The sequence below is a fragment of the Epinephelus lanceolatus genome, chromosome 17 (genome assembly GCF_041903045.1).
Source record: "Epinephelus lanceolatus isolate andai-2023 chromosome 17, ASM4190304v1, whole genome shotgun sequence".
In the NCBI taxonomy this organism is placed as follows: domain Eukaryota; kingdom Metazoa; phylum Chordata; class Actinopteri; order Perciformes; family Serranidae; genus Epinephelus; species Epinephelus lanceolatus.
Window position 1 is genome coordinate 37679022 of NC_135750.1, and position 15522 is coordinate 37694543.

At 40.1% G+C, this 15522-nt stretch overlaps 1 protein-coding gene across 4 annotated transcripts in view; it reads left to right on the forward strand.

Annotated features, from left to right (window-relative positions):
• ltbp1 (latent transforming growth factor beta binding protein 1) overlaps positions 1–15522 on the forward strand; it is a 203971-nt gene that overhangs the window by 168919 nt on the left and 19530 nt on the right. For all 4 annotated transcript variants that reach the window (XM_033612892.2, XM_033612893.2, XM_033612894.2 and 1 more), the window contains 5 exons: positions 53–175; positions 2704–2829; positions 3007–3135; positions 8895–9023; positions 14923–15060. In XM_033612892.2, the coding sequence (XP_033468783.1) occupies positions 53–175; positions 2704–2829; positions 3007–3135; positions 8895–9023; positions 14923–15060 (645 nt within the window). The remainder of the gene's footprint in view (positions 1–52; positions 176–2703; positions 2830–3006; positions 3136–8894; positions 9024–14922; positions 15061–15522) is intronic.

Consider the following 15522-nt stretch of genomic DNA (forward strand, 5'->3'; position numbering starts at 1 on the left):
TTGTATTCTGCTCATACGATGTGTAATTGTTCTGTTGTTTGTCTAATTTCAGATATAGATGAGTGCCAGGATCAGCGGGTCTGTACCAGAGGCCACTGCCAGAACACTGAAGGCTCCTTTATCTGTCAGTGTGGGCCAGGCTTCAGAGTGTCCCCGGCTGGAGACTATTGTGATGGTATGATAAACATTTTAAGGACCATACTACTACAATATTACTGAGAATGATAAACTGTTACACAGTGTTTTATAGTTAAAAAAGTTGGTGTTTCACCATGGTTACAAAATAATCTTGTATATATAAAGGCTGTACATTGTTCGTACAGATCAGGAGATCACTTTAACATTTTACAATTAGCAGATGGATTTGACAATAGTTCCGTTTTTCAGGCTGTTCATGCACTGTTTGTACCCATACCTACAGAAAGTAAGGCACCAAAATTGTAAATAACCAACGTAATCATGAGCCAGTAATCCTATATAAACCACCTAATCATGGAAAGCTGAGATCACGGGACATTAATCCTAAGCACTATATTGTAGGCAACTGGATATGTTTGGGCTTAATGTTTATATATATATATATATATATTATTAATTATATGTCAACATATAATTATGGAATATTATTGTCTTTCAGTATAATATACTGGATATAAACATCAGCAAAAAAGGCAATCGACACACTTCCTATTATACTATTGTAATAGTGGGTTGAAAAATGTAATTTAAATTCTGTTATATACATGCTGAATATTTTTTTCATGTTAGCAACAACATTAACATTCTCTCTTATTAATAAGTTGTAAATAGTAACTTCCCTCCCCTTTTTGTCTTTTATTGCTGCCCTTTTGATGTCAAGGTGTGTTGCAGATGTTAAACTGGAAAACATGTCTGTGATATATTTTCGTTTTATGGCTCCAATTAGTTGCTAGTGGAAGACATCAGTTTTGATTTACCAAGGACACAGTGTCATATCCATAAATCAGTGTACACAGTTCAGCAGTACTGAGGAGAGGAGGGGGAATGATCCTGCTTTCTTGTGTTGTCTTTCGATTAATGTTCTCTAATGGCCACCAGAGGTCAGAGACCAAACCAGGAGGGACTTGTATTTGAGTGACTTTATGTATGAGCTGTTGTTTCATGTGTATAAATGAAATTGGTCTTTGTGTGCAAATGAGGGTTGGTGTTATATTATCAGTTTTAGAAAAAACATCAGTGGAACTGTGCTCTGATTAATTGATTTGTTAATGCACAGACATTTACAGTAGATGTTCATCATCAATGTGCAAACTTAAAACTGTGTTGTAACCAAACGTGTTTGCCACAAGCTCAGGGCGTGTGTAGAGAGTCATCGTCCTGTACAAACTGTTACTGTCACTTTCTTAAGGCCCTGACACACCAAGCTGACGGTCAGCCGTCGGTCAATGTTGGGCAATTGGTAAGCGTCCATGGATGTCTCGCACGGTTGGCCCTCGTCAGTCCTAGACAGCTTTGGCAGAGTCTGTCAGTAAAGAAAATCACTCTGATTGGCAGTTCAGCTCAGCGCACGAGAAGAGAAACAGAAGTGAGAAAAGTAAACAAAAGGCTAAAGTCAAGAGGGAGTGAGATCAAAACAAACTTGTTATATTAGACAAGATTTTCTTTTCTTTAGCCATTGAGCCCTATAGCAGAAATGCTACGTGATGGTTTGTATTATTGTTCACTGGAGCACAGTAAATATGCTCTGTTCTTTCAACATTGGATTGCGTTGTTAATGTGCTAATTACTTAACTAGTATCAAGACAGTCTTCTGGTCTCCATTTTTGATTGATTAATACAGACTACTGTCATCTGCTGGTATGGAGAGGTATGTCCTCTCACATAAGCACAGAATGTGCATGCTGGTTGGCCGTCGGTTGAAGTCTTTGGGGTGTGTTCATGTTCAACTTTCTGGCTGAGACACAGCGACGTGAGGTGACGCAGCAGGCGCCTTCGTCACCACTTGTTCTCTGAAGTTGGTTGGGGGTATCTTGGCCTTAAGAAACAGATGGAATGGAGGCATGGCTCAAGGGATGGCATTGTCATTTAGTCAGTCCTCCACTTTGGTCCAGACTGAAAGATCTCAGCAATGGATTACCATTAAATGTGTTGGTGGTTCCCAGAGGGTGAATCATACTGACTTTGGTGATCCCCTGCCTTCTCCTATTGTACCACTATGAGGTTAACATTGGTGGTTGTGGGTGAATTGTCTAAACAACTGTTGGACTGATTGCCATGAACTTTGAGACAGACATTCATGGTCTCCAGAGGATGAATTGCAGTCAGTTCAGTGATCCTCTTACTTTCCATGCAGTGCCATCATCAGGTCAAAATTTCAATTTGTCACATACTTTGGTATTCATTCACATCACCTTCAGTACACACTGAGATACAGCCTAATTCATGTCTGGATGTATTTAAGTGTAAAGATGATAAATCCAAAAATGTATTCTATAGAGGGCTACCAGTGTCATAGAAATTGTTATAAAGGATTCAAGCAATATTATATTTATAATTTTAAATTAATTTGACAATAAAAACAGGTATAAATAAATTATTTTACAAACAAATGTATTAATCCATTAACAAATAAATTTAAATGATTGCATCCATCTCTTAAAGGATTTCATCAATTCTCTAGATGTGTGTTTCAACCTTAAAACAACTGATGTGTGGGTGTTCCAGATGTGGATGAGTGTTTAGAGGAAGCCAGGCCCTGTGATGCTGTAGGGGAGTGTGTTAACAACGTGGGCTCCTACACCTGTACCTGCCCCCAGGGATACCGACAGATCAACGGCACCAGCTGTAGAGGTGAGCACTGGAGCAGGGATGTATCCTCTCATCGCCAGACAAGTCTCAGATCAGGGATTTACACAATACAGTGTCTGTACTGCTGCTTGGATGAGAAGAACACTCACACATGCACACACACACACACACACACACACACACAAGCCTCTCAGTGGATTTCTGTTGCTGTCCTCACAGATGTTGATGAGTGTATGGATGATCCAGAGCTCTGTTCCCCCCACGGCGACTGTGTCAATACAGAGGGATCCTATTTATGTGTATGTGAGAGCGGATTCACCGCCAATCTGGACACGCCCTCCTGCGATGGTGAGATACAACTACAAAGAAACACACACACACACACGGTTGGGGTTTCATTCCTGAGAACTTGCTTTTGAAACATACAGCTATATGACAAATATGATTCTTAATTCCAATATACATCTGATTTAAATATCATATGCCCTTTGTAGTTTTTATTGAATGGCCCATCATGTTCAGGGTTGTTAAATTATCAGCATGCTGATGCTGACCTTTTCTTAACTACTGATCAGTACCACACAGGTTGTCTATTCTACTATTCTATTGTCTATTCTGTCTTAAAGGATAAGGGCTGATGTAATTCAATATTTTCTTATTTTCAAAAAACCCCATAAAAAGATGAAATGTGTCAGCAATCTCAGAACTCATTGACTATCGGTCTGAGGACATTACTGTAAAGCCTCTGGGGGCAACAGCCAATGTTTCAGGGGCTCTGGTGTAGCCAGTGGATATCTGGGCCAAGACTTCCACTTCTGTGCACCACTCATTGTTCACAGACAACATTTTTATAAGCAAATACATGTAAAACTAACGCAATTCCCATCAGCCTCAGCTGCAGTTTGTGTTTGATGCTAAATATTTACATGCTAAAAAAATATGGTGACATGGTAAAAATATACCTGCTGAACATCATCATGTTGGTATTGTTATTAGTCGGGTTTCCATCCACCTATTTTTATTTGCATTTTCAACAATTGCGAAAAAAAAACTTGAATGGAAACGCCAGAAATTCGAAAAAATTTTTACGCTTGGAGGGGGTGGAAAAGTCCGCGTATCGATATTAGGAAAGTGCGACTTTTGGCAATGGAAACAGATTTAGCAAATAAACAATGACATAGGCTACTGAATCGTACTTCTACTTCACACACACACCTGTGTGAACATAGAGAGAGGTAATTACTCCAGTGTCAGGTGAGTGTATTTCACACCTTACCTGAATAGACTGGATGTGTTGAATACCGCTGCATCATTGCGCTGCCTGGTGTACCAACACAGACATCACGGCATTATGTGGGCTACGCTGACAACGCTGATATGAGTGTGATGAGAGCTCTCGCAATAGCCAAGAAGTTCCCAAGGAATCTCTCCATCTCGTCGTAGTCATGGATGTGCCGGTAATTGTTTACATTAGTTGTGGACATGAGACGCTCTCAATGACGTCATGTCACGGCGCCCTCTTCTTCTACGAGTGTTCTTTTGCATTTTTATTTTTCATGAGAAGCGCCACCTTCTGCTCGACCTGTTGACTCCCAATACTCGCAAAACAATAATGAATGGAAACGTGCATAAATTCGCATTTTCTTTTGCGCATTTTCACAAAATTCGCTTAAAATTTGCGATACATTTGGATGGAAACCCACCTATTGTGAGCATGTTAGCATGCTGTGTTAGAATTTAGCTCACTGCTCTGTGCTGAAGTATAACCTCACAGAGCTGCTAGCATGGCTGAAGACTTTTGGTTTTGTCGATAGTATTTGGACAACAGTGAAGACATAACAGGCGATGGATACACAGACAATACTTATTAATGGGTAACATTAGGGCTGGGCAGTATGAACACGTTTTTTTAAAAAAAATCATTTTGGTTTCATGGTACTTGACGGTATTTTCCTCGGGTTCGGCCCACTTGACATGCTGCTGTGTTGTACTATGGCCTATTCAAGTGCTGGAATTTGTTATTTATGTGACAACGCCTGAACACAACACTCCATTCCTGAACGCACAATCCATTGGTGCCATGCTCGGTTATAATTGTCTCAGACTTGGGTTGGCTTTGGTCAGGAAAATGCAGCCGAGCCTTGCTCTAGTGTGCTCACCTGTGTGTGTGTGTGTGTGTGTGTGTGCGCGCATCGTGGCAAAACTCCGCCGTGCGCAATACAGAGAGAATTGTAAACGCGCAACCATGTAGAGACAGACAGGGGTTAAAGTTCTCCAGCACAGTGCCGGATTTCCGGCGTGCCGAAGTTTCTGTCCGGCACAGGCAGAAGTGCTCTGCAGTGCAGCATTTCACTCGCATTTGCCCCTAAAAATATATATATGTGCGAACCGGGAAAATGATTTAGGCGCACAGTGTGCAAGTAAACACAACCTACTGTTTACCATAATCGGCATCGGACGTTTTTTCATCGATAACCGATCAAATAAATTTTAAAACTCGCTCCTTTGGCTCTGATTCAGCCATCTCCCTCCCTGCCTGCAGTCCCCACTGCACTGGGCTTTGTAACCAATCACTGGGCCTGATTGGTTACACGGCCAATCACTGGGCAAGTGATAGCCAGTCAACATTGACGTCTGTGCATGCTTTCATGTCATGTCACATTGAGACACAGAGCACAGGCGGTGCAGGAGAGGCTCCGGCAAGCCAGCTGTAATTTTGAAGGTAAGCTAACAGAAACCAGACAGAAACGAAAGTTGCAATAAAAATCCTCTATGCTGAAGTTTTAAAGTCACCACCACAACATTATATGATCCATTTCAATGATGACATGCTTGCCCAGACGTAACTGCCTGTTTAATTCACATCAAGCGCGATACAATTTTGCAAACAGCCTAAATGATTTAGCTTCTAAAAATAAATAGCACCAAGGCAAAAAAGAGATGTAGGAGCTATAAGTCAAAAAGTCTGGTAACCACTGAAAGTTTAATCTTTATTTATAAACTCATTATGCTATAAAAGTTTAATCTGAAAAGTAACTACTAAAGCTATAATCTTTTTGTTCGTTTTGATAATAAACACGTTCCTTTGCAATACATACATTTCTCTTTCTTTATTTTGTGACCGCAACACCAAGCCCCCCGCTTTGGAAAAAATTTCAGATTTCAGGCACACAAATCTTCCGTGCTCCACATTTCAGGCACAAATTTTTTTCTTGCTTTAACCCCTGGACAGAAATGACATGCCATCATGTAAATAAGATAAATAACATAGGTTATTTAATTTGTTTAATAAAAGGACAAGGTATAGACCTGTTCTATAGGCCTGGATATGAAATGTCTGTAGCGCCAAATAATATAACGGTAGTTTCTTAAGAACTAAGACAAAAAAACAAAAAAAACAAAAAATCAGCAGCAGTGTTTCCCCTATATGCAACTAGCAGCGGTTGCATATCACTGTACAGTTGCTTTGCTTTCAGGACTCTCTCCATCAGCCATTCTCGCCTCTAAACTTTTCTCTATGCTCTCACTCTTGCTGGCTCTAGCACGCCTGTGATGTGCAGTGGTGAAATGGGTCCCCGCTGAAACACTTTCCCGCCACGCACGTTCCGGACGTTGTTTGGGCTATTCACCGGTATTGCGGTATATGAAAAATTATATATCAATATATCATAACGAAAATAAATACCGGTTTTCAGTACGAACTGGCATACTGCACAGCCCTAGGTAACATTCATTTTTGGTTTTGGTCTTTTCGAGAGGTTTGTTGACAATAAGAGAAAATATAGAATAATGCTTGTGTAGAATAACATTAAATGCTGTAAAACTTTGTTGGTTTGGTTTGGAAGTCTGAGAGTAACCACACACTTGATTGTAACTTAGCATTCTTTAAAAATTAAGATCAGTTGAGACCCCACCCAGGGTTACGTCAGTGTAAAACTGGCAGCATGCTTCCTCAGGACTGCTTGTCTCCATTCTCTATTACTCCGCCTTCTAGTGTGGCTATTGAGGACAGCTATAACACCTTTGATTTCTGATGTGTTCGAACAATATGTTGTTCAAACAAGTTCTTGCCTAAGTGCAGCCCAACCCCAAGACACGTTGCGATGTTGCATTTAGCACTGTCAATTTTATATTGACTACATGCCACAGTGACCATTCACACACACATTCATACACTAGTGGCCGAGGCTACCATACAAGGTGCCACCTGCTACTCAGTTTTCTTTTGTTTTTAAAACATGTACTCACACACTGAATGTACAACCATCGAAGCAATTAGTGTTCATCATCATACCCAGGGACAGCCAAAGAGTCGGGGATCAAACTGCCAATCTTCTGATTAGTGGATGACCTGCTCTACCTTCTGAGCCACAGCTGAATTGTTTTCGTTGCCTCATTTATCTTAGTGCAGGACTGAGCTGGCAGAATCCATGCAGTCCTTCTTCCCTGGTGATAGTGATAAACATTTCAACATAATCTTTCATGAAACAAACAAGTACTTTCCATTTATTCTTGGTAAGTTCTGCGATAATATCAACATTGAAGAAAAGGTTTTAGTGTAGTGGAAAGTGATGTTAAAGTATTTACCTATGATGTTTTTGTAAAAGGTGTACACTTACATAAGTAGATGGTTAGTTCTGTTTACTTCCAGCTCTCAACACTGACTATGTTTGCATGCACAATGTATTATGTTTGTTTACCCTTATTATTAAAAAGACAATATTCCTGCAAAGGTGTTAACATGGCTAATGAAAATTAATATTCACTTTTTTGTGCCGCCATGCATACTCTGATTATTGTGCCCTGAAATGTATTTTATCACGTCAAAATATAAAAAAAGTGGAGCTGCTTCTGCCATTTTTCTTCGTTGCATCAGAATAAGACTTTTTTAAAGTTTCTTGCTGGTGGCAGACTTGTTTAACCATGTGAATACAGCCTCCTTCTGTCATTCCTTTAGCCACCTTCCTGAAAAGGTCTACTTGCAATATTTGTACATATCCAAAAACCTGTGGGGTTTTTCATGTTTTAGTTGGTATGATTCTGACTCCAACTACAACTGTCAGCTTTTCTTCTTTCATTCATGACAATGCATAGAGCTGATCATAAACAGGCAAGAGACCATGTGTTGCAATCTGCAGTAAAACCCAAGCTGAGACACATATCCCAAATGCACTGTATACATGTCCAAAGAAGGCTCCTAAAACCTGAATAATAACCGGCATATCCCTATCCATATATATCAAAACAGAATATGCTGTTTACGTGACCTATGTGAAATTCAGAATATTGTCATATTTGTAATAATAGTGGAATATTAGTGTGCATGTGAACATAGTCATTGTCTCCATTCATATGTCCATCGCTCCATTTCTGCCCTCGCTGTCCACCTCTTTGTCACTGCCTTTTACACAGCAAATAAAGATATGCATAAGCATTCAGGTTGTCTCACATACAGTATATGCTCCTCCTATTTTCTCCACCATGGCAGGAGTCTTGGCCCCAGTGCCAAAGCTGTTTTTAATGCCATTTCCTGCCTTACAAAAAAACAGAAAGAAAGGGGGGAAAATGAGAGGCAAAAAGAGACGGAAGCCTTTGAGCTGGCTGTCTAGACAAGGGGGGATATTTGTTGCTCTTTGCCTGATTTATGCAGGGGAGTCAGACTCAAGTGTGAGTGAGTGAGTGTGTGTGTGTGTGTGTGTGTGTGTGTGTGTGTGTGTGTGTGTGTGTTTATGAAATCAGAATTCATGTCTTATTTACAACTTTTTACAACCAGCTGCTTCAATTGCAGAAGTATTCTGCTTAATCCACTGCATTAAGCCTTCAGCTTTCATGTCAAGTTCTTAATCTGTATAGATCAAATAGAAGGAAACAAAAGGAAAACACAGGAGACATTGTTTCCATAGCTGAGTGTGAGTTTCAGTCTGTAAACAATTAGCATTTATTTCTTAAGCAGATGTTTGTACACAATAGTGCAGTTTAAAATGTTTGTTCAGTGAAAAAAGCTACAATTAAATAAGAAGGGTTAGGATGGAACAAATTACCAAGAAAATAATAATTCTATCATGGAAAAAAACATTTGACATTTCTTGGTTCTGTTTGTTCTCCAGATATTGATGAGTGCGGGCTTAATGAGACACTCTGTGGCCCTCATGGCTTCTGTGAGAACAGACTGGGCTCTTTCCGATGCCTCTGTGAGCAGGGCTACCAGGAGTCCCAGGATGGCCAAGGCTGTGTGGGTAAGTGCTGAGGTTTTGCTACCTGTATATTAAGCTCAAAGTATTGTAGTATATTGCATTATAGTGTATTTGCATGTGAATACAATGTATCATCTCAGTATGTTGTGAAGTGAATACACAAAATCTTTATTTATGCAGTCATCCATCTCAGTTCACAGCAGTCGGCGAGGCAGATTGTTAAGGGCCGCTAACACAGAGGGGAGAAAACTGCCGAAGCAGGTTCTTCTCCATTGTAGTCCTGTGTCTCCGACCACATGGAAGTAATGTGAAGTGTTGGTTTAGGTGGTGATCAGTGTCATTTGCTATTGTGACTGCTAGGCATGTGATGGCTCTGAGGTTCGTATCTGATAGACTGGGTGTGGGAAGGCAGATGATTTTGGAGACAGTATGTGTGATGCTGGTAACTTTGTTCTTGGTGGAGATGGTGAACATGATGAAGTACAGTACAGCAGGATGGGTTGGATTATGCAACACACAGTGCTGGGAGTTAACTAATGACACTTGCTAAGTAATGTCTTTGCTGGGATCATTTATGGATGTCAGTGATGTGTTAATTGAACTTTGAGTTTGCTGTCTATGATGATTAAAGATATCTTATGCTGTTGACCTGTGCTACTGTCTTGCTCTAGATGGACAACATTTCTCTCCTAACTCGTCAAACACAGACGCTTGGTCAGTGGCCTACATGTAAAACTGTGACGCTCTGGTATTGGAAGCTCAGGGATGGCATGGGGATTTTTATTGTTATGTTTTCTAAATAAACTTGTGTCTTTACAAGAAATGTACAGTTTACACTAGTTGCAGTCTTTTTCAAAATAAACTGTGTTTTTCAGTTTACGTCTTTGGGTTTAAGCAACAAAAGCATGTGGTTATGTTAAAAAAACAGCATGGTTTGATGTAAAGTAATTGGCTTTAAAAATTACGTCACGTGTCACTAGAGTAGTAAGCTAGTCATACTACCACACAATGTCCTTAATTGACTTTTGTTTTCACACATGAAATGGGCAGCAATCTCCTAGATCAAAGTCCAGAGTTTGTTTGACCCATCCACCTCCCCTCCCACTTGCCCTATGCAGACTTTTTTGCTTGTTATACTACTGCAATTGCTTGAAGCGTCAATGCTTCATCAGTGAAGCTGCCTGGTGTGCCTTATAACTGACCAAGCGTCTTGATGAGCTCGGAATGAGACCAGGTTAGAGTTGATAGGTTTGATGGAAGGGGGGGGTTCAGTCCAATGTGGGATGTGTTGGATGTGCTAATGACCAGTGGTCTCATTTTTAAAAACTGTTAGGCACAAAACTAAGCATGAAAGAGGCGTACGCCACTTCCCATGCAAAAGTTGTAATGTATAAAAACTGACTTGATGGGAGAGACTTTGACCTATGCTTACATGAACATTATGGAAACAAGAAATTGTTGACACACAGGGTTAGGTGGAAACTCGGTTTTAGAAATTGTCGAATATTTTTTGGCGCATACCATTTTGGCTTTTGTTTGTATTTACATTATTAGTATGGATCCAACACATTGTTTTATAAATGAGACCCCAGTTTTTCTGCCTTGTCCACATTCAGCTGCAGATAGTTGTCAGGGAGTAAGACATTGAGTTTTGATAGGCTGCAACAGTAAAGTAGTACTATATCACTGACATTCAAATGTAAGCAGTGCTAAAATGATCAAAAATAAATATGATTATGTAAAAAAACAAAACAAATAAAAACTTTTAGCAACTTAACGTCCCTCAGAAATGTATTATATTGCCCCTGCACTGAATATTCAGGCAAATTTATACAGAATCAGATTTTGAAAAAAAAAAAAAAACAGATTCTAAGATCCGTTCAATACACTAGTTAACTTTTCAGTTTCAGAATTACCATTCTTCTCCCTCAGAATTTTACCTGCAATTAACACGTGGGATGGTTCAACCAAAGTCTTCCACTAGTTCTGTTGCCTGACTGAAAAGATGTTAGATATTTGTTTGTTTCTGCAGTAAAAACACAACCAACATGAGATAAGCCCAGTAGCAGTTACCCCTTTAATTTTCTTGGCCCTTGCCTTGAAATCATAGCATTTCTTCAAGAGTTTCTTGGTGGGCCTTGGATAGCCATTGGGGCCAAAGACTGCTACACGACTGCATTTGGGTGGGTTGAGACTTATGGTAATGAGTCTTCCCAGATGTTTAAGTGAGATTTTGATCTCTGGGGGCTGCCGCTGGAGGTGGGGTGCTGGACGCCACAAGGCGGCTTACACTTATGCTTAAACTTCGGCAAACACCTCAACTCTTTTTAGCACGTCCACTTCAACTGATACTTTCAGCTTCACTTGCTGCTTACAATGTAGGTCAGTGGTTACCAACTGGTGAGTCACAGTCTGAAAGTGGGTCTGAATGGACCCCAAGTGTCTCAGGATTGTGTCAAGTTTGTAAAAAACATGCTTTATTTTGAAGTGCTGTTTCCTGCTGTAGAGTGATTAAATAATGGACAGCTACTTAACAGAGACTGGAGACTAGCTTGACGGCTTTGCCAAAGGCAAGTATGACGTTGAATATATTACACTGTGTGGACCTTGAACTAATGACTAAGAAGAAATCTGGACCATGTGGCTGAATCATGCAGGATTTTCACATAGACTGAAACTTCTTTCAGCAATTCTATCTTAACTCCCACCTCAGGTCTTTCAGTATTTATGTTTTGCCACTTAAACATTTCTTTAGTATTTGAACTTCAAGAACAACCTCATTTCTTTGATATCTTTGACTTGAGCTTTTCCTGCTATTGAAAGATATACCAGAAGTAGAGACTGTTTCAACATTTTAACAGCAATTAGTGAATAGAAGAGGACAAATACATCTTCTTCATACAGTCTGGACATTTCTAGTCAAATATATCTCAAACAAAGGCCTGGTTTTCTCTTTAGTTGAGGTAACTAAAGGCCCCAACAATTATTGGAGAATTGAGGGTATTACCCCTCCTCTGACCTTCTGACTTTAGTTTCTCTCAGATAATCTTTGAAAGCAGCATTGCCATATTCCAGACACACCATCCCAATGAGGAATACATGGAACTTATGTTGAAAATCAGCGGTTTTCCTCAAGTTTGGTTTGGAATGAGCTGATAGTTGCTGGTGGTTTTTCCAAGCTAACTGGGCCCCTACAGCTCCATATTCATCCATCAGGAAGGACTGTTAAAGCAGACTTCCCCCCACTGAACGCTGATAGAAAACTTCCCCACACACATTCTTCCACTGACCAACCCCACTAAAACTCACACAGACACATAAAATACAGGGCTACCAACACACTCTTGCTCATAAACCTCAATACAGTATTTGATTTATACACACTTACACACACTTCCCATCTGTCCTTTGGCAATGCTGCTGGGTCCCACCCAAGTTCAGTCAGCCAGCTGCCTCCTCCTCACTGCCAAACCATCACTGTACTGTTATTACCACAGATGGACTCACTTACACACACACACACACACACACACACATATACACACATACAATCCTTGAAAACCAAGAGTGGTGGTGTACCACTAACCATTAAGTATGTGTACCATCTCTCTATCCTTCTCCCCCTGCATCTATTCCTCTCCTCTTATCAGACAACTTTTCCTGGTTTCCTCTCTCCTGTTACATACTTTTACAGTGCTTCTTTTTCTCTACTCCCAATATCTTATCTCCTTCTGTGTTTTCGCCTTCTTGCCTTTCTTCCCACCTCTCTTGTTCTTCCTCTTCATTCCCCCCAAGAAGGGTTTCCAGCAGTTTAATTTCTTTCTAATCAGGTTTAGCAACAGTAAACTCCAACAGCTCCTGCAAATTTACTTCTTTGAAACACTGAGCAACCTGTGAAGCTACTTTTTCTAAACATTAAGGAATATGGTTATAAAATCCAACACTCTGTCAGTCATAAGTCTGCTATATCACATCATATTATGTAGGGGTGGGCATCACCAGAGGCTCCACGATACATTATTATCACAATACTTAGGTCACGATACAATATTATTGCGATTTTGAATGTATGCTGAGTATCAGGATAAAATATATTGCAGAGATGGGACCAAGTCACACATGTGCAAGTCTCAAGTAAGTCTCAAGTCTTAACCTTCAAGTCTCAAGTAAGTCCCAAGTCATTTTTTCTTGGGCAAGTCAAGTCAAGTCAAGTCACAGGTTATGTCAAGTCAAATCAAGTCAAGTCCTGTAATAGGTCAAATCAAGTCCAAGTCAAGTCACCTTATTATTGTAATTTTACCTGCAGAATCTGATCTTAATAAAGTGAAAAGACAAGATATAAGTAACTGTCAGTAAACATTGACTTCATCTCTGCAATGTTTACTTTGCAGGGACAACCCCCATGCGTGCACGCGCACACACACAAACACACACACACACACACACACTAACCAAGGCAGCGGCCAAAATCACCCATTTAGCTCATTTAACCCTGTGTTGCTTGTTCATAAAACATACAGCCGGTCTTGTGATGAACCGGTCGGAATGTTCGCTCACGTTTTCTGGGGTTAATGTTAGCAAATAAATTAAAAAGCAAGTTCCACCAAACCGACCCACCCCCCCACCCCACCCCCATATCGTATCAAGCTAACGTTAGCTAACTACCGACTAACCAGATAATATTAGCTAATTGACAAGCACTTACTGGACAGAATGGCTCTTCAAATGACAAAGAAAGTCTGAAGTTGTCGTCTGGCTGTCCGAGATGTTTATGCCGCATGTCTTGCACTGTGCTGTTCGTCTTTTGCCGTCATAATGGTAATTCCGAAAGCCGAAGACGATGACTCTCGGTACCCCTCCCGCTGACATCTTGATGCCTGTCTGATATAAGAGGGCCTGTTTCTCCAATAAACACGTAAGGTACGTAGAGAGGGCATGACTGATTGACAGGGTAGTGATCCAATCATGACAGCGCCATTCTCAGCCTGCGCTCCTACCGCGTAATCGACATTATTTTTTAAATTAATTTATTAATTTTATATTCTAACCGAAAACATGATGTGAATAACTTCCAAGTCCGAGTCAAGTCTCAAGTCTTTTATTTTTTGTCAAGTCAAGTCACAAGTCATCAAAACAGCGACTCGAGTCGACTCGAGTCCAAGTCACAATGACTCGAGTCCCCATCTCTGATATATTGTAATTTACCTTTTTTCAACCTTTTTCCCCCAAAGGAAAACCTTACAATATCTGTTGTATATAATAAGATACATTTTTCTGTCTGTTCATCACACTTCAGCCATTTTATTTGCAGCAAAATGTATGCAGTGGACTGAAAAAGCCATTGATTATATTACTCTAGTAAGGCTACCTGAAGTTTAATTTGTATTTTTTGATAATAATGATTTATACAATATAAAAACCAAGACAATACAATATTGCCACACAAAAATTGTGATACTTTGCTGTGTTGATTTTTTTCTCCCACTCCTAATATTATGTTATATATGCCCTGTCTTACACCCGGCCTTGGTGGCCACAGCGCAGCACAACTGTCATTGCTAGTTTCAGATCGACACAGTTTTCATTTTCACAGCCAGCGTCCACGTTGTCTAAGTAGCAAATGTACTTTCATCCATCTGTGCACCCATGGGTGTGTTGATCGTTAAATGAGGTGTGGTCAGGTTCATTTTTAGAGCAGTACTATTATCTGTAAACATTACACACAAGAAGCAGCATGGCTTCATTGATTAGTATTCAGACCAAATGGAGCAGGATGGGGAGATCTTTCTTTGTTTGCAACAGCTGCTGTATTTGCCCACCTCTTGTCCACTTTGCACACCTGATGATGCACAAAGGCATTATTTCTTGATTGTTAAGAGACTCATGACCAGACTATTTAAAAAGGCATTTATCGACATGGTGCTCTGTTCCTTTTCCACAGATGTAAATGAGTGTGAGCTGCTGAGCAGTGTGTGTGGAGAGGCCCAGTGCGTGAACACTGATGGTTCCTTCCTCTGCGAGTGTCCCAGAGGCCAGGACTATAATGTCATGATTGCCAAGTGCGAGCCCATTCCCACAGGTGAGCCACCTTCAGCTTTTGAATAAATGCAATGATGAAAGAATAAATACAATGAATACAGCAACCTGAAAGGTGGATATTGGCATGCACAACCTCCCATATTGGTCAGTTGCAAATTAGTGACTTCCTGTAGAAGTGGAGTCCATATTCACTACAATAGGGAAATAAAGCAATTCACATAAACAACAATAAATCTGCTTCAACCAATCACATTTATGTAAAACTGCACCCACAAACATTTAAATGACCCCATAGTCAAATCCAGACTTGACTGTGGATGTATGATGCTTTATGCAAACAAAAGAATTTTTTTTTTTTTTTTCAGGTGGTATCTTTTTAAAAATGTATTATCAGTGAGCCCAATCTCATTACAAAGTCAGATAATCTACAGTGTAATTTAGATGTCCTCACTGAGTGGATCCCTTGTGTCTAATTATTTGTTTTATATTTTATTTATATTAG